This window comes from Somniosus microcephalus, chromosome 8, assembly GCF_052327205.1.
Source record: "Somniosus microcephalus isolate GS21.2 chromosome 8, FLI_Smic_1.0, whole genome shotgun sequence".
Classification (NCBI taxonomy): domain Eukaryota; kingdom Metazoa; phylum Chordata; class Chondrichthyes; order Squaliformes; family Somniosidae; genus Somniosus; species Somniosus microcephalus.
Window position 1 is genome coordinate 41,075,818 of NC_140994.1, and position 20,539 is coordinate 41,096,356.

A 20,539-nucleotide genomic window follows, 5' to 3' on the forward strand; every position below is an offset into this window, starting at 1 on the left:
TGCTGGACCTCCTCCCTGTAGGTTGACTCATCGTTGTTGGTGATCTGGCCTACTACCGTGGTGTCATCCGCAAACTTGATGATGGTGTTGGAACCATTAACAGCCACACAGTCGTGGGTGAAGAGGGAGTAGAGGAGGGGGCTCAGCACACATCCTTGTGGGGCCCCCTTGTTCAGGGTCAGAGGGGGGAGGTGTGGTTACCTAATTTGACAGACTGGGGTCTGTTTGTTAGGAAGTCCAGGGTCCAGTTGCAGAGGGAAGTGTTCAGGCCAAGAGTTTGGAGTTTGGTGGCCAGCTTGTTGGGGACGATAGTGTTGAATGCTGAGCTGTAGTCTATGAACAGCATTCTGATGTAGGTCTCCTTACCATCTAGGTGATTCAGTGCCGAGTGTAGAGCAGTTGTGATTGCATCCTCCGTTGATCTGTTTGCACGATAGGCAAACTGGTGTTGGTCAAGGGAGGCAGGAACACTGGCTTTGATGTGGGCTAAGACCAGTCTCTCGAAACACTTCATTATGATGGGTGTGAGTGCGACAGGTCGATAGTCGTTCAGGCACGTCACAGCCGTTTGTTTTGGCACAGGAATAATGGTAGCGGTCTTGAAGCATGTAGGGACTACTGCCTGGGCCAATGACAGATTGAAGATGGCGGTGAAGACATCAGCCAGCTGATCAGCACATTCCTTGAATACCCATCCAGGGATGCTATCCGGTCCAGCAGCCTTTCGTGTGTTCACTCCGCGTAGAACACCCCTTACGTCGGAGGTCGACAGAGTGAGCACCTGGTCTTCCGGGGGTGGCAAGGCTTTGGTAGCCGGCTCCCTGTTGTCCCTGTCGAAGCGAGCGTAGAAGTTGTTAAGCTCCTCCGGAAGGGAGGCATCGCTAACCGGGGGACTGGTGTTTTTGCCCTTGTAGTCAGTGGTGGACTGGATGCCTTGCCACATGCGCCGGGGGTCCGAGTTGTTGCAGAAGTGATCCTCTATCTGCAGTGTCTGTTTCCTTTTGGCAGTCCTGATACCCTTTTTTAGGTTGGTCCTAGCTGCACTGTAAGCCGCCGCGTCGCCAGATTTAAATGCTGCGTCGCGTGCTTTCAACAGTGAGCGGACCTCTCCATTCATCCAGGGTTTCTGGTTGGGGTATGTCCTGATATTTTTATGGGTCGTGACGACCTCGACACAGCTGTTGATGTAGAATAGCACTGTGGATGCGTATTCCTCGATGTCATTATGGGCAAACATGCCCCAATCAGTGCGTTCGAAGCAGTCCTGAAGCTCTGATACTGCCCCCTCTGGCCATACTTTCACTGCTCTCACTGATGTTCTCCCTCTTTTGATGAGCAGTTTGTATGCCGGGGCTAGAAACAGGGAGAGGTGGTCAGACTTCCCAAGGTGGGGGTAGGGAATGGTCTTATAAGCGTCTACAATGCTCATGTAGACTTGATCCAGTGTGTTCTCCTCTCTTGTGGGGCAGGAGACATTCTGGTGGAATTTTGGTAGTACAGTTTTTAGGTTTATGTGATTGAAGTCCCCCGCGACGATAAAAGCTCCATCTGGGTGCGCAGTTTGTTGTTCGCTGATGGCCCCGTAGAGGTCCTTCAGTGCTAGTTTGGCATTAGCGTGTGGTGGGATGTAGACCGCAGTGATGATAACAGCCGTGAATTCCCGAGGCAGGTAGAAGGGTCTGCACCTTACCATGAGGAATTCGAAATCAGCCGAGCAGGATCTATCAATTATATCAATTATATCATTATCGGATGGACCGTCCATTATACACGCCGCCTGATTTCTTTCACTATTGAAGTCAATGGAAAGGAAAATCGAAACGGGTGTATAATGGGTGGTGGAGCCGATAGATATCACCTGTGTTAAAATGAGTGGTTGCGAATTGACTGCATGTTATGCCCCCACCCTTTAGATTTTGGAAAATCAGGCGGGGTGCATAATTGGCGACAGATTCACTACCGTCCATTTTGGACTCCCGCCTAAGTTGAATTTCACCGCCTTATAACAAATGCTGCTGTGGCTGCTCCTACTATTACTTTAGCTCTGTGTTTCCTAAATTTTAAACTGCTTTTTGTTTTAACTGAGTGAGAAAGACTGAGAGCTGCTAAGGTCAATATGTAGATCACATTTCACATTAATACCAGTGTAAGGTTTCCAGCCACTTCTTCACTATATCCATAAATTATTTGAAACTGAAACAGAGACTGATCCACAGAAGCTGCTTGGTGAGCCTTGTAAGGTCTCAGCAGTGATTGAAAAATGACTCTTAAAAGGACGTACTGCACCGAGGACCAAAATAGCAAGTAATTAATGACATCCACTTCAAATGGACATTTTTTGTTTAATATAGAAGGTAAGATCACCAGTATAATTTTTCAGAAAAATTGGCAGGTATATGTGAAGAATGAAGCTACCTTGATTGCAATGACTAGTTTACAAAACTGTACCAAGAAAAAGAGCTTTTGTTTGCATTTCACCAATAAAACAGTCCATTTGATGGAGAACAACCAATTCTCACCCATTTGTTTTAGCTGGTGAGACAGTTGTATTTAGACAATAACTTAAGAAACTCCTTCTCACGCAGAACTCATGAGCCTTGAAGTTACCACCACTGAACATGTTCACCTGAATTTAGCAGTGATGTTATAGAAACACAGAAATGATAGTACAGGAGGAGCCATTTGACCCATCATGCCGGTCAGCGCTTCTAGTGGAACTATCTATTCTAATTCCATTTTCCTGTTCTTTCCACAAATCTTTTTATATTCTTCCTTTTCAAGTATTTATTTGATTTCCTCTTAAAGGATGTTCTAGTTTCTGCCTCAACAACCACTTGTGGTACAGCATTCCATGTTCTACTAACCCTGGGTAATCCTTTTCATTTTCTCTTCATTGTTCTGGGGAAAATCCCAAATCTTTGCCCCTTTGTTACTGATTTGCCAATCAGGTGAAACAGTCATTCGCTATATATCCCCTCCAAAGCTTCTGGAAAACCATTACTAGATTTGCCCTTTACAGTGAAAAAAGCCTCAATTATTTATATCTTTCTTTGTGACTATAGTCTCTCCTTCCTGGGGTCAGTTCAGTGAATCTTCACTGTACCTTTTCAATGACTCTAATAAACTTTCTATAACAGAGTGCCCAGAACTGCATGTAATACTCCAGCTGTGGCCTGACCAGTGTCTTCTGCAGATTTGACATCACTTCCTTGCCTTTATATTCAATGCTGCTATATGTGAAACCCAGAATTCTATTTCCCTTCTTTTTGGTTTACTAGGTTAATGCCTCTGCTAAAACAGTGCCGAGAAATTCCAGATGGATGCTTTGATTCACAGTTGTTCCACAGTGTAACTTCAATGCCAAGATGTAGAGCACACACTCAAAAAGCACTTCTCAGGGATCATTTTCCACCTTTGAGCTGCCAGTGGGGAGCCTCACCCACCAGGGGGGGGCAATGTGGAAATGGGCCACATGCTGAGCATGATATTCTGACCATTTAAAGCAATGCTCGGAAAATCAGGCACAGCACATGCTTGAATTTCCAATGTGGGCTTCTGCTGGGCACGGGTACCCACTGGCAGCATTGGGTTAGAAGAATACCGTGTGCTGTTTTACTTTCTGGATTATTTAAAAATAGCAGTAATTGCAGAACTCCACAGGGACCCTGTACCACCCATTTTAACAGAGGGGATGTGTTCAGATGATGTAAGGGAAGGGGATTCCCATGCAGCATCTGCTTTGCAGAGCCAAAAACCCGTTGCTTTGTAATGTTCACAGATTGTTCACAGATCATTCTCCCTATGTTAATTTCCCCCTCCCCCCCTGTTGCTGCTGAGCATTCATCGGGTGTTTGCTAACACAACAACCTACGGACACTCAGCAAACAGCCAATTAACTGTTCTCGCTCCTTTGATACACACCCACTGTAAAGGAATCCCTTTTCCCTACAGCATCTTAATGTGTTTGCCCCATTAAAATGAACAGATTAAAGAGCTGCCCTTACAGTCCATTAAATACAATTTTTTTGAACTCAATTAAGAAGCTAAAATGATAGAGGAATGATATTGATTTAAATCCTTCCACTTACCCCTACACTAGAGTTCCCTTTGATGTTGCTTCTTTGATATATTACTTATTTGGCATTTAATAAGGCTGAAGAAACTCCCCTCCCCCATACAAAACTTAAATGTGCTTTTTAAATACATACCTGGATGTTCAGTCTGCCTCTGTGAGCCCCCAAACCATAACGCTGGACAGTAGATGCATGGAGCTGAAAATCATCAATTCGCAGCGTCTCCAAGCCCAGAGGAGGGCATTCTGTTAAAGAACAGAAGGAAATAATTCAAACCTGTAATATATCAATACTAAGCACTTTAACGTAGTCTTTCTCTGCCATTTACTGGTTCTCGCTGTTTGAAATATTTTTTAGTTATTAATGTGACAACATTTTGGAAAGGTACATAAGATGTAGCAAACTTTGTTTTAACCTAATCTCTTTATAAATTAAAAAGTTAGCCAAAAATATCTTATTCCATTTTATCTTTTTTCAGCTTGGCACAGTGGTGGTGCTCTCACTTCTGAGTCAAAAGGTCCACTCCAGGACTTGAGCACATAATCTAGGCTGACACTACAGTGCCGTACTCAGGGAGTGCTGCATTTTCAGACATGTTGTCTTTTGGATGAATTGTTAAACTAAGGCTTCACCTGCCTGCTCATGCGGACATGAGATCCCAGGACAGGATTTAAAGAAGAGCAGGGAGTTTTCCCAGTGTCCCAGCTAACAGTTTTCCCTCAACGATTACCACCCAACAGAAGAGATTAGCTGAGCGTTCATTCAGTTGTTGCTGGTGGGACCTTGTTGTGCATATGGTTGGCTGCCATGTATAGCCCTTTTGGACTATTTCCTATTATCCGTATTGGAAACAGTGGTGGTATCTATTTGATATAAGACTTAATACATTACAGTATTTCAGCAACAATTTACAAGGAACAGTTGAGATTTATATTACCCTGGTCTTCCTTGGCTACAAGATTTGACTCCTGTTCCACCTTCCCCCTACAATTCGTCCTCGTTAACCCTCTAGGTGGTCACTGTTGAATCTTCTTCACTGAGAGTGGGCCCAAAGCCATTGTTATACCCCGCAAACAGGAACTTGCAGCAGAATTTGTCCAATCATGTTTTCTCCCATACTCCCTGCAACCTACCCAATCATATTGACGATATGCACATGTCCAGGCCCCTCTTATTTCTGTCTTCAGTCTCATCACAAGCTTTTATTGTCTCTGGGTTAATGACCCATCCTGCAGACCTCGAAACTGACGGCCTTACTGACTGTAATCAGCTCTCAAAACATTGTCCTCTTTACTAATTTAATTAGAGGAATGAATGTAACCATGGCCTGTCAGAGCTAAGAAATGAAGGGGGAAAAATTTGTTAGTGACCATTTTGTGTCGCTAACATCGCTGGCGATCGCTAACTTCAGTTTTAGCACCCCAAGAGGGAAGTGGAGCGCTAATTCAAGCTCTTCACTTCCTTCTTAGAGCGCCAAATATCGGGGCAGTGCGTTCTGCAGTGCTACGCACTGGGCCACGTAACGCTGCCGCATGGAAGTACTCATCCCCTCATTAAAGGGGAGGGCCCAAGCTCACAACTCTGTGAGGCCCTACCTGGGAGCGCACGGCACGGACCCCGCGTTCAAAGACGCAACGGGCCGCGACAAGTAAGTCGGCCGGTTTATTTCCCCGCCCATCAGCTCCCATTTACTTAGCGCCCCGTGAGCCTCCTGCCGCTCCGTTCCCACCCCCTGAATCGGTCGCTGTCATCGCCCAGCACAATGGGGCAAAAATGGGGTGCTGCGCACGGTGATGACGTCATCATCGCCTGCACAGCGGAGCAGGGTGCTACCGGTTACCACCACCACTAAACTCCTGCTGAATTTAGCGGGAGTCGTTAGCACTGCCGCGCCTGGGCAAAAGGTCTTTGCATCCAGGGGCGCTAACGAGAGGCGCAAATGCACCGAATTTCTAGCCCTTTATGTAGTCTACCAAGGCCCAATATTGACCCAGAAATTCGGGTCGGAAGCTTCCCGCGGGTGCAAGCCTCCGACCTGCACTTACATAGCGCGCCAGCCGTTGTGCTGTGGGCCCGCGTGCGATTCTGATCCTGGGCCTGCTCCCACTGCCGGCGCGCAGTGCTTGCGTATCCCAGGGGCACAGTTAGTTCGAAGCATCCCCTGGGATCACGTGGGCCATGGAGAGCCAATGGTAGCAGGGAAATGCCCATTCATAAATTTGACAGGAAGAGCTGTCAAAACTATAAATACTATAAACCCCAAAACATAACTAAAACTTCAAATATTTTTTTTTTTAAATCACATATTTAAAATAACTATAAATTACATAAAATAACTATTTTAAACAATAATTTAAATTTTTGAAAAAATTAATTAGATTTTCTAACGGGGCTAAAAATAAACTTACCTTTCTTTAAAGTATTTAAAAATAATAAACCTGTGGAAAAAATGTTTTAATTTTAATTAATTCACCACTTACCTTTTTAAAAGCAGGCCTTGCACCTGCTTTTTAAAAGTGTAACTGCTGGAGACTTACCCTCCCGGAGAAACCTGGAAAAAAAACGTTGAGTTCCAGGCGCACGCACTGCCTCTCCGGCGTACGCATTCGACCTCTGAACCCCTTCCTTTAAGGGAACGGAAGTTCCGGTTTCCCACGCATGTGCAGTGCATGCACGAAACCGGAACTTTCGTTGGGCCTACGGGTGAGTACCCAGCGAGTACTCACCTGTGGAGACCCGAATTTCTGGGCCAAACTAATCAAAGAGGTTGTCGATTAGACAAAGGAATAAACAGAATACTCGTTAGACTGGAAAAGCCTATTATCAATTGTAGCAGTTTAAGGTGAATCCACTGTTCCAAGCAAGGCTGCAATTTTTAATTCTTTCGGACTAATTTCCCCAAATACCTTTGAAACCCATATTTCCATATTTGCCTACATAATAACAGTAAACACACTTCAAAAGTCTTCATCAACAGCTCCTCCTAAATCCGCAACCTCCACCACTCAGAAGAAAATGGAACAGGTGCATTTTAAAAAATTCATTCCTGGGATGTGGGCGTCGCTGGCAAGGCCAGCATTTATTGCCCATCCCTAGTTGCCCTCGAGAAGGTAGTGGTAAGTCGTCTTCTTGAACCGCTGCAGTCTGTGTGGTGAAGGTACTCCCACAGTGCTGTTAGGGAGGGAGTTCCAGGATTTAGACCTAGCGACGATGAAGGAACGGTGATATATATTTCCAAGCAGAATGGTGTGTAACTTGGAGAGGAACTTGCAGGTGGTGTTCCCATGCACCTGCTACCCTTGTCCTTCTTGGTGGTAGAGGTTTGGGAGGTGCTGCTGAAGTGGCCTTGGCGAGTTGCTGCAGTGCATCTTGTAGATGGTACACACTGCAGCCATGGTACGCTGGTGGTGGAGGGAGTGAATGTCTAAGGTGGTGGATGGGATGCCGATCAAGTGGGCTGCTTTGTCCTGGATGGTGTCGAGCTTCTTGAGTGTTGTTGGAGCTGCACTCATCCAGGCAAGTGGAGATTATTCCATCACACTCCTGACTTGCGCCTTATAGATGGTGGAAAGGCTTTGGGGAGTCAGGGGTTGAGACACTCACTGCAGAATACCCAGCCTCTGACCTGCTCTTGTGGCCACAGTATTTATGTGGCTGGGCCAGTTAAGATTCTGGTCAATGGTAACAATGGTAATGCCATTGAATGTCAAGGGGCCGGGTTAGACTCTCCCTTGCTGTGGCTCAGTGGGTAGCACTCTTGCCACTGCGTCAGAAGGTTGTGGGTTCAAGTCCCATGCCAGGGACTTGAGCACAAAATCTAGGCTGACACTGCACTGTTGGAAGTGCTGTCTTTCAGATGAGACATTAAACCGAGGTGAGGTCTGTTCTCTCAGGTGAGCGTAAAAGATCCCATGGCACTATTTCAAAGTAGAGCAGGGGAGTTATCCCCGGTGTCCTGGCCAATATTTATCCCTCAATCAACATAACAAAAACAGATTATCTGGTCATTATCACATTGCTGTTTGTGGGAACTTGCTGTGAGCAAATTGGCTGCCGTGTTTCCTACATTACAGCAGTGACTCCACTTCAAATAGTACTTCATTGGCTGTAAAGTGCTTTGAGATGTCCGATGGTCATGAAACGCGCTATATAAATGCAAGTCTTTCTTTCTTTTTATAGTCATTGCCTGGCACTTGTGTGGTGCGAATGGTACTTGCCACTTATCAGCCCAAGCCTGAATGTCGTCCAGGTCTAGAACACCATCACCTCCAAGTTCCGGTCCAAGTCAAGCACCATGCTGACTTGGACAGATATCACCATTCCTTCATGGTCACTGGGTCAAATACCTGGAATTCCCTGCCTAACAGCACCATGGGAGCACCTTCACCACATGGACTGCAGCGGCTTAAGAAGAAGGCCGACCGCCACCTTCTCAAAGGCAACTACAGATGGGCAGTAAATGTTGGCCTTACTCATGACACCCATATCCCCAGAATGAATTTTTAAAAATCAATCCATTGGTTGTAAAGGATGTGATAATGTGCTACATAAATATAACTTCTTTATATTTGAATTTTCAGCTGAGTACACATTACACATAAACACACAATTAATGGCAGTTGCACACTTGCCTTATCTGGGCCCAGGCAGTAGGGAGAGAATTGAAATGTTTCACATTGCAGTCATTTCATCACTATTTGCATCCTGGGGGTGGGTTTTCAGTGAATGCTGCGGGAGGCTGATATCGAGGGTTGAGGCTAGTGCGGATGGCTTCAGGAGTGGCAGAGAATCTCCACAAAGCCTCTGCCACATTTTCCTCCATTGGCTGTTCCAGGATCACCAAAAAAACAGGCAGAAAACCAACAGAAAATCTAGCCCTGGAATTCTCTGCTGTATATTTTCTGATTTTTCTGGGGGGTAAATCCTGATTTGATGATGTATTGTCGCTACCAGCGCTCACACTGGTAGTTTCTGTAACCAGAGCAGGGGGGTTCTACCCGGTGTCCTGGCCAATATTTAACCCTCAGCCAATATCAGTAAAACAGATTATCTGGTCATTATCACATTGCTGTTTGTGGGACCTTGTGCGCAAATTGGCTGCTGCGTTTACTACATTATAACAGCGACAACACTTAAAAAGTACTTTATTGGCTGTAAAGTGCTTTGGGACACCCTGAGGTCATGAAAGGTGTTATAAAATTGCAAGTCTTTCTTTCTTGTCAGATTATATCAGCCAATTGGATAGCTAACCCTATGTAGCAGATGGGTTTTAGGGATCGATGGGGGGAGGGGGGGCACCCACACCCACACCCATTGGGCACAAGTGCCCTGCTGGATGTCAACCCAGAATTTAGAGCCAAAGCTCCAGTTTCCACTCGCTGGGGCTGCCTGGAGCAGGTCTCGGACCCTACACCTTCTGACTCTGGGGCGGGAATGCTAACCACTCGCTCTTAGTGTTCTGAAAGGCACTGTTAAGATAAATAATGCTTGCATTAAAAAGATACAAGAAGGGATTCAGTGCAACCATGCGTCAAGGAACAGCGTTGATCAGAAAATATTCCCCAATAGGAATTTCTCTATTTCATATAATGTTTTTTTTTAAAGGACGCGACTGCTGCCAACGACATAAAGTAGTTGTGCGTATGCAGTCCCAGCGTTTTTTTGGTTGCTCTCGTCGGACTTCCCACAGATTGGTGAGAAAGGTGAGGGGTTGGAAATTTCAGGTATTGTGAGGTCTGTAATGTGACGTGAAGGTGATATTGGGGTGCTGTCAGATTGTGAGAGTTTGACTGTACTCTCGCGGAGCGTGTTTATCGCCATCAGCTCCTCTGTCGGTTGTGGTATGAACACGCGACTGGTGAACAGAATGCAGGCGCAGGATGTTAGGATTTAATCGGCTGGGAAAAGGATCATTGAGAAAGAAAATAAAGACAGTGCGGAGAGATGGAGAGAGGAGCGCTAGACAAAGAGACAGGGGAGGAAAATGAGAGGGAGAGCAGAGAAGCAACGCAAGAAGAGAGAGTGGCAGCGGTGTGATTAGTTCATCAGAATGAACTGCTAAAACTTCCAGTACAATTTAATGAGGAAATGTGACTTGAAGGAGATACTCGGATGTTGTCAGATTGTGAGAGTTTTATTGTACTCTCGCCGAGTGTGTTTATTACTATCAGCTCCTCTTGTCTGTTGTGGTGAACGTTACTTTTTCATATTTGGGATCTGGCATTTATGTGCAGAATGCTTCTGCGCAGCTTCCGGTAACTTCCGGTTTATTGGTAGCAGTCACTCTGGGCTGGATTTTACGAACCTCGGCCGGTCCGTTGCGGCGACGTCAGCGGCGGGTCCCGACTCTGCTGCTGGCTCCATCCTGGCCTCTAAAATGAATTTCCCGATTGGGCTTGTCAAGCCCGCCCAGCGCGTTTCCCGGACACTTAGAGGAAGCGGGTCTGGTGATTTCATTCATGATGCGTCATCAGCCGGTTTCCTTAAAGGGGCCATGGCCAACTTTCTTTTGACATTTGTGCTGTCAGTGTTCTACAGCATTGAGGTGCTACAAACACTGACAAGCACTGCACAGAGGTGCACCCCTGCACCCAGGCTCTCCCATGACTCCCCCCATATGCTTATTGAGGGAGTCACAGCACACAGGGAGGTCCTCTTCCCTTCCAAGGGTGGAAGAGACCGCCCCAGGAGACCAACGCAGCCTGGTTGCACATTGCACAGGAGGACACAAGCAGGGATGTCATCAGGAGGACCAGGTTGCAGTGGCACAAACCTTTCAATGATCTCAGTAGATCACGAAATGTTACTGCAAAGTCTCACTCAACCTCATCCTGCTGTGCCTCTCATCACATCCCCATCACTCTGCCTTCCCTACCCTACTCCTGCACATCCTTACTCACACCAACTTACCTTGCACCTCCACCCATCCCTCTCTATCTATATTATCACATCCCCATCTCACAACCACCCCTCACACTCATCCTAGTGCAATCGTACCAACTAACAACACACAAGGGTAGGCACTGGGGTGTTTTATGCAATGTTCATGTAAAGTTTCTGTTAATGTGGTGTCAAACATTGAAAACTTTATTTTCAGCAATTTGCGTTCTTGGACAGATTTGTGTGCACCTTTGGAAGTGGCTTAGTGAGTTGCAGTGAATGGTGAGACATAATGGTACCCCCCCCGCAATGGTCATGAGTGTGAAAGAAATGGCTTGGGCATTGTAAGGATGCTTTACGGTGTTGGTGTGGGGTGGTGCCAACCTGGCACATCATGTGGCAGCCAGGGTGTAGAGCGTCAAGTGAAGTAAATATGACCATGGTCAGGCCATCCCTGGCCTCCTGGGCAGCAATGTGCTTGGGTGCTGATGCCCTGTGTCCTGTGCAGCATCAGTTGATTGTGGAGAAGGTTGGTGTTGTTGCTGGTGTGCCTGGTGCTACTGGTGTGACTGGTGATGCTGGTGTTGGGGCTGATCGTGGTGGGATTCTGAGGACCAAGGTGAGAGAGTTTCAAGGGCACCCATGCTGATGGAATAGATGGCAAGTGAAGTAGAGATGACAGAAGCGATCTGTCAATGGAGTGAGAGGTAATGAGGTCAGACTGGATGGAGACTTGTGTAAAGACTTGCAGCATCCTGAATCTGTAGTGGAATTGCAGTTTAGAGAAGCTAGTGATTAAGGGAACATTTCTCAATCAGCTGGGAGCTTTGACTTGACAGTTGAAGCTGTCAACTCATCAGCTGGTTCAATGGCCACTGAACTTCCGCCTCAGCTTCACAGACGAGGTCGAGGCACAGCGGGAAACTGGTGGGCGACCTGTCAAATCCAAAAAGCTGGGAAAAAACCATTGTTATGTGGCTGTAAACAAGTCACTAATTATTTTAACGGCCTCCCCCGCCGCTGCGTTTTGGATCTGTTCAGTGCTGACAGACCTGACATTTGGTAAAGGAACGTGGCGGTGGGTTGACAGCGGGGTCCCAACCCGCTGGGGGAAAAAAAACACTTTCACACCCGACTCACCACTGACCACACCCGCTGACCCCCCCAGGAAATCCAGCCCAGATTTGTTTTTTTTTTAAATAGCTAGGGTTCAAAATGGAGGTTTCTGCCTTTTTGCAAAGTTTGAAAATAGAAGGCTATCAGTCTACTAGTAAGAAATCAGTGAAGATAAAGTTCCTTTGATGGTTGAGGCAGCAGGTTTCAAAATGTTAATGTCTGCAGTTTGACAGGTGAAATTGCAATTTCTAGCCATGGTTAGGTACTGGCAGAAATATGCAATAAAAGCAGTTACAGGCTTTTGCCATTTTATTTGCTAAGGTGTAAAGACTGTTAACACCATGGCTGCTAATCTACTTTAAAAGAAATGGCTTTACATGAAAGCAATTTTGTCGACTATTTTTTAGTTCTGGCAAAAACATCCAGGCTCTGTAAGCATGATGACTCGTGTACTATGTGGAAAAGTTCATACTGAAAAACCATTGACAAGGAAAGAGAAGCCCAGCTGGTTTATCCAGAGGATCTGTGGTTTGCAAGGAGACTATAAGAATCAGCTCCCTGAAAAAAATTAAATTAACCCCTTGTAGACTGGTTCCAATTCTCTCACTAAGTATTAGGCCAGAATTTGCTGTCAAAATAACGGTGAGGCTTATGACGCTCGTCGCTATTTCTGCATAAGCGGTACAGCAACTTCAGGCGAGGAGCAGGTGCAAGGTTAAATACGCTGTTAGCTCTGCGAAAATGGCATTTCACTGTCGGCCTCACTATTGACACGCATTGCATTTCATGAAGTTGCTGTACTTGCGTGGTAGATATGAACCAAACCCGCCGCAGATATTTAGAGCTAGTAATTAGTAGTGTAAGTACCCTTTTAATAATGTTAATTACTGTCAATCAACCTCTCTGACACTGAAAATTAACTATTACAAGTGCGGTGTCTCATTCCTTCAAGTTTTGAATTTTTCAGGGAATTTTTAAAAATGTCATGTTTTTAATTTTATTTTTTTTCTTACTTTTCCTTTCTGTCTCTTTTCTCTCTCTCTCTTAATCCAATCTTTCTTTCCTTCTTTTTATTTCTCTTTCTGTACCTGATTTGACATTAAATTCACCCCCTTTAATTCACCCTCCTTCGCAGTCCTTCCGCCATTTATTTCCCAATCTTTAAATCTCATTGATTAAGGAGATACCCTGTTAGTTGCCATGTTCACTCAGGTCCCAGATGCCCTGTTTCACTTACTGTGCCGTTATCAGCTCACACTTTCTGCATCTTTGGGAGCTGAAGGGTGCAGGGGGAAGTCCAACTAACGGCAGGTGCTACAGCAAAATCTGGCCCTTTATGTTGTATTGTATCTCATCTATATTTCTTCTACATATTAATGTATCTGTAACTAAATCCAGACAAGCAACTGTAGCCTGTACAGAGATCTCGAGGTGTGTTATTTTTCTGTCTTCTGAGATGACAGGAGAACATATTGAGCATTCCATGGATTCTACGATAAAAAATTTACTGCTCTTTGGGGTTCCTTGTTAAATTGGACTACACTAACCCTGCACAGGCAGAGACTAAACGTGTAGGTTTCAGATCATACAGGACTCGGTCTACTTATGAACACTATACTTTATGTATTGGAAAAAGCTCAAACTGTAACTCCTTACCACTCTCAGTCTTTCCTTCCTTTTATGATCATCAGGTTTTTAAAACTGGCACTTGGCATAACACTACTCACAACTTCTTCACCATCTTCACTCTCTGGTGGTCTAGTGGTGGATATAGGTCAGACTCTCTGGTGGTCTAGTGGTAGATGTAGGTCAGACTCTCTGGTGGTCTAGTGGTAGATGTAGGTCAGACTCTCTGGTGCTCTAATGGTGGAATAGGTCAGACTCTCTGATGGTCTAGTGGTTATTATGGGTCAGACTCTCTGGTGGGCCAGTGGTGGATATAGGTCAGACTCTCTGGTGGTCTAGTGGTTAATATGGGTCAGACTCTCTGGTGGTCTAGTGGTAGATATAGGTCAGACTCTCTGGTGGTCTAGTGGTTAATATGGGTCAGACTCTCTGGTGGTCTAGTGGTAGATATAGGTCAAACTCTCTGGTGGTCTAGTAGTAGATATAGGTCAGACTCACTGGTGGGCCAGTGGTGGATATAGGTCAGACTCTCTGATAGTCTAGTGGTTAATATGGGTCAGACTCTCTGGTGGTCTCGTGGTAGATATAGGTCAGATTCTCTGGTGGTCTAGTGGTAGACATAGGTCAGACTCTCTGGTGGTCTAGTGGTGGAGTAGGTCAGACTCTCTGATGGTCTAGTGGTAGATATAGGTCAGACTCTCTGGTGGTCTAGTGGTAGATATAGGTCAGACTCACTGGTGGGCCAGTGGTGGATATAGGTCAGACTCTCTGATGGTCTAGTGGTTAATATGGGTCAGACTCTCTGGTGGTCTAGTGGTGGATATAGGTCAGACTCTCTGGTGGTCTAATGATGGAATGGGTCAGACTCTCTGATGGTCTAGTGGTTATTATGGGTCAGACTCTCTGGTGGGCCAATGGTGGATATAGGTCAGACTCTCTGGTGGTCTAATGATGGAATGGGTCAGACTCACTGATGGTCTAGTGGTTATTATGGGTCAGACTCTCTGGTGAGCCAATGGTGGAATAGCTCAGACTCTCTGATGGTATAGTGGTAGATAAACGTCAGACTCTCTGATGGTCTAGTGGTTAATATAGGTCAGACTCTCTGGTGGTCTAGTGGTAGACATAGGTCAGACTCTCTGGTGGTCTAGTGGTTATTATTGGTCAGACTCTCTGGTGGGCCAGTGGTAGATATAGGTCAGACTCTCTGGTGGTCCAGTGGTGGAATAGGTCAGACTCTCTGATGGTTTAGTGGTTAATATGGGTCAGACTCTCTGATGGTCTAGTGGTGGATATAGGTCAGACTCTCTGGTGGTCTAGTGGTTATTATGGGTCAGACTCTCTGGTGGTCTAGTGGTGGATATAGGTCAGACTCTCTGGTGGTCTAGTGGTGGAATAGGTCAGACTCTCTGATGGTCTAGTGGTGGATATAGGTCAGACTCACTGATGGTCTAGTGGTTATTATGGGTCAGACTCTCTGGTGGTCCAGTGGTGGAATAGGTCAGACTCTCTGATGGTCTAGTGGTGGATATAGGTCAGACTCACTGATGGTCTAGTGGTTATTATGGGTCAGACTCTCTGGTGGGCCAGTGGTGGATATAGGTCAGACTCTCTGATGGTCTAGTGGTGGATATAGGTCAGACTCTCTGATGGTCTAGTGGTGGATATAGGTCAGACTCACTGATGGTCTAGTGGTTATTATGGGTCAGACTCTCTGGTGGGCCAGTGGTGGATATAGGTCAGACTCTCTGATGGTCTAGTGGTGGATATAGGTCAGACTCTCTGATGGTCTAGTGGTGGATATAGGTCAGACTCACTGATGGTCTAGTGGTTATTATGGGTCAGATTCTCTGATGGTTTAGTGGTTATTATGGGTCAGACTCTCTGATGCTCTAGTGGTGGATATAGGTCAGACTCTCTGACGGTCTTGTGGTGGATATAGGTCAGACTCACTGATGGTCTAGTGGTTATTATGGGTCAGACTCTCTGGTGGGCCAGTGGTGGATATAGGTCAGACTCTCTGATGGTCTAGTGGTTATTATGGGTCAGACTCTCTGGTGGTCTAGTGGTTATTACAGGTCAGACTCTCTGGCACTTTAGTGGTGGTCTTGACTCAGACTTTGACAGTTTTGTGATACATATTCATCTGTTTGCACTCCCAGTCGAGCCACAGTTATAAGTCTCGCTCCCTAGCAGCTTACCAACACATTTCCTCAGGATAGAGGTATGTTTGCTGCAAGAAGAGCAAAGCAAAATGTTAATTGGCCCCTTGATGAATGAAACTATGAACCGAGAATCTGTTGCAGCTTTGAATCTATCTGCTAAATTAGCATGCCTAGTGTCCGTTTCACACCAGAAAGAGCAGGCGCAACGCATACAAATTTCTACCCCAGCCACATTGGTGTGGGACTGAAGTCACATGTAGGCCAGACCGAGTAAGAATCTCCAACTGGCATTGTTGCCCATGACCCTCAATGGAGGCAAAACAGCTGTGTAAGTTTTATAGATGGGCTGCAGTTATTACACTGATTTGTGCATCAGAGTTGTCAACAACTAATGCAGAATAACACTGGAGGAAACCCGATGATCAATATCAAAACCATCAGCTACTCCAATGCAAGATCTTCATCAACATGTTAGTACTTAAACCTCTGTCGTGACCATTTCAGTTTCCCATCTGAACTCTATTCTTCCTTGACACACATATGTAAACGTTTGAAGATAATATATACAAGACAATAAAGGAGTTGAACCCATCTCCAGTCTCTCGTATACAATGATATTAGTTGCTGATCTTCCAAAATGTTTAATATGGCTTCAGCTGGTTGCAGTCATCTCAAAACACAAATCATAGTTTCAACTGAAATTTGCAACAAAAAAAAATGCTGCTGGGATGTAACATATTCTGTTACAGTATAATGTTCTTTAACAACTGTATTTAATTTAAGTTACATAAATCTGAGCTAAGGTATATCTATTTCAGCATTTTAAAGAGTGTTAATAGATTTGCAGCTGCCCCAGACAAATCTCATGGTTTCTAATAAACGTCTATAAGAATTGCATCTGAAACACAATTCTGTCATTATAATGTAATGTACTATCTGGCAGGCATACAAAGGCAGGAAGAGGTCAAGCCAAATGATGAATATGACTGGATTATTACTGTCTTCTATCAAGTAGGTAAGATTTAATCATACCATACTACAGAAGGCAGTAACGTTGAACGAAAGGATTTATAGTCACTCAGAGATTGTTATAGCTTCCAACGCTGTCCCTGAAAATCAGTCATACAGAGAAATAAATTATACAAAGTAGGTGTCGAAGAAAAGGAGTCAGGCATTGTAATGCTTCTGTGTGAAATTGAGATGTGACATTTTCAATAAAAAGTGAAATATGCAACATTATCAATTTTTAATAGAGATAAAAGGTCTGACACAAAACATGGCCCATGTTATCTTAGTAATAGCAATATGTGGATCTATGTGAAAACTTTCTTTTTCAGTGCTTGATAGATCAGATTGGTTGTTGAATGCACTAATATCACATGATGGACTTCTAATAATTGGGGGAAACATTGGGAAATGCAACAGCCAAAATATATTATCAGAATTTTTCATTGTTAAGCACTGCAGAAGTTATTAATTTTACATTAATCAAAATTATAATTGTTTAACATATAACTCATTCTTATATTTAAGCTCAGTTTTATATCCTTAGGAACAAAAAACTGTACAGGACCAGAAGAGACAATTGTGGTCCATCTGGCTAGTCACAGTCTTCAAATAATATCCTACCCTGTATTTTTTTACATCCCACATTTATTTCTTTTGTCAAAAAACTATCCAACCCCCTCTTCAATTTGCTGAGGCCTCCTTGTCTCTATGAGCAGCCTGCTCCACATGATCACCACCTTCTCTGTGAAATAATTACATTAAAAGTGTCTTTTTCACCTTTCCTCTTCTGAGCTTTGGTCAGTGCCCCTGCCACAGTTACATAGCTTGAGAGCTTTTCCTTATTCTTGAAAAAGTACAACATCCCCACCGACACCTGGGAATCCCTGGCCCAAGATCGCACAAAGTGGAGGAGAAGCATCCAGGAAGGCGCCGAACACCTTGAGTCTCTTCGCCGGGAGCAAGTGGAAGCCAAGCGCAGGCAGCGCAAGGAGCACACGTCAACCCAAGCACCCCACCCACCCGCCCCTTCAACCACCATCTGCCCCACCTGTGACAGAGACTGTGGGCTCGATTTTAACGCAGCCAACAGGTGGGCTTTTAGGCGTGTGGGGGTTAAAATTGCAAAACCTGGGGGTCGGGACCCCCCTGCCTGGTTCCCGCCTCCACGCCATTTTAACCTAGGTGTGTCTGATGGACCCAAATCAGTCCCGCCTGCAACAGGTGGGACTGGTCTTTAGGGCCCTTAAACAGCACTAATTGGCCTTTATAATCCCATTTTAACAGGCCCTTGCCTGTTTAACCCTTTTCCCACATAAAACATGCCTGGTGGGGATGACGCCTGTGAAACCTGGCGTGAACACTATTGGCTTGCTGACTATCAGCTGCAGGCCCAACATTAAATAGGATATTTGATCAGCCATCATTTGCAGGTGGCAGGACTTTGTTGTCTCAGGTCTGGGGCAATTTTTACCAGGCCTAACCACACCTGTGGAAGGTTAGAGCCTCACACACTTCTCCAGTGTGACCTCCTGTGAGACCCCTCTCGCCACCCTCACTCAGCGCTTCCTCAACTGAGGCATCTACCAGAAGCATGGGAGGCTTTTTTTTCCTTCCCCTCTTGGCATTAGAGGACCTCCAGCCCCATTTGCGAAATGACACACGCCACAACTGCAGAAGTTGCCATCAGAATTTTTGTGAAAAACAAACAACTGATGGCATTTTTACAAAATACACAGCATTTCACCCAAGTGATTACCCTTGTGACTATTTGTGCTTTATTTTCCTCTTACGCATGTTCCTACGTAATGGTTCCCCTGTGGCTTCAGCAGATGTGGAGGCCCCTTGCTCACTTTCCTGCTGCTCCTGCCTCGACACCTTTGCCGGGCGTCCTCTGGGGTGGCGAGTCTGCTGCTTCTGCGGCTGTGCAGGGGTTGAGACCTCTATCTCCGTTGGGTGTGGACTCTGGCGGGGCTCTGACCGAGGGCTCTGCAGTGGCATGGAAGTGTGAGCGCTTGGAGAGGAGCCCCCACTTCCTTGAGGTCTGCCACCAACCTCCCTCTCATGGGTCAGGTCCCCCTCAGTGCCTGCAAGTGGCTTGAGAGCAGATTGCTGCACATCAGGGGGGCCATGGAGACCCGTATCTACAATGGCAGTCATACTCAGAAGCACTTCCATGAAGGTCTGGTTTCTCTGTTCAATAGATGCCCATCGCTCCTCAAGAGATGTCATTCTATTCTGAACACTCACCATGTTTTCCATACCCTGGCGACTAACCTCCTCCAAGGCCGTAGCCCTCCTCTCCTTTACCGTAGCCAGCCTTACCACGGAGGCAGCAATCATTTCCACGTAGGTAGCCATCCTTTCCGTGTTGATGCGTTCATGCGCCACTGACTCCACAAAGGCTCTGCTCATGTTCGCTATGGACTCCTCCATTCGCTCCACACTCGCAGCGACCCTGGAGACAAAACCTGCCAGAGACTACTGCATCTGTGCATGGAGTTCCATCACCTCTGATCTTACGGATGGACCCAGAGGCAGAGGGTCGACATGCAGCTGAGCCGAGCTGGCAGAGTCCTGCGCCCTCCGACGAGGACTCTCCACTGCTGTCCCTGTCTCCACAATCTGCTGATGCTCACTTGTGAGCTGTGATACACCAGGTGACAACTCTACTCTATTTCCTGAAGGTCCCACCGAGGTGTGAATGTCTGCGCTGGTGCTGGGTGCGCTTATTTCTGCTGACGCTACGCCCTCAGAGGTTGCAGATTCCTCTGAGGAGTCTGGCATCTCAGGCTCTTCCTCCTGCACAGTGGGTATGGGGGCTCTCGATGGTCCTGTGGGGGAGTCAAGGAAAAAGTTAGAGATGTGATGCCAAGGTTACATGCACATTGCATTTTGCAGATGATCATAAGTCCATATGATGTAGCTTCAGAATCATTATCAGCGACTCATGCAATACCAATGAGAGAGATGGAAAACTATTCTGTCACCAGCTTGCGGGGATGCACCTGTCTGTCCTTCCCCAACTTCCACATCTCGGTCAGCCCGGCAATCTCCAGGACACCTTCCTCCCAGGGGGTGAGCTGGGCTGCTGAGGGCGGCCCTCCTCCTGTCCTGGCTTGCTCTCTCCTGTTGTGAGCTCTCTTTTCCTGCAATGAGGGAGACAAGTGGAGGTTGATTGAGAATGAAGGAGTGCAGAGATTGCATAGCATAGATACTTAGAAGGAGACAAAGATGGAGTGAGGTTGCAAGACCAAGGGCCCTCCCTGTGTGTAGTCAGTTGTGTTCAAAGCATCAGAGTGAGAGGGAGTGTGAGGGCTGTGTAGTGTATGTACCTTTAAGAGGAGAACTACTTTTACAGCTCCTGTATACTGTAGTACCGGCAGTAACCACACCTGTATATAAACCCTGTGTAGGGATCTGTACTGTTAGTTTTTAGACTACCCTCATCCAGTAAACACCTGTTGATTGTTAATCTGCAGTCTCCGTCTATTTATTGAAGAACACCATACCTTAAGATTCACGGATTTAACAGTGGCGACGAGGTCGATTCGAACCTACCTGCAACTCTGCATTTCCTCCCAGGGATTCGCTCCTGGAGGACAGTGGAAGAAAGTCGAGGCCAGAAGCACGGGCGTCGACCATGAGCAACCGCCCAGTCATCCGGCAGAGAGT

General features: G+C 46.0%; 1 protein-coding gene across 1 annotated transcript in view; it reads right to left on the minus strand.

The window, feature by feature from the left end:
• LOC147113478 (inactive carboxypeptidase-like protein X2) overlaps positions 1-20,539 on the minus strand; it is a 294,748-nt gene that overhangs the window by 204,017 nt on the left and 70,192 nt on the right. Inside the window, exon 3 of the mRNA XM_085994619.1 lies at positions 4,209-4,318. Coding sequence (XP_085850745.1) covers positions 4,209-4,318 — 110 coding nt within the window. The remainder of the gene's footprint in view (positions 1-4,208; positions 4,319-20,539) is intronic.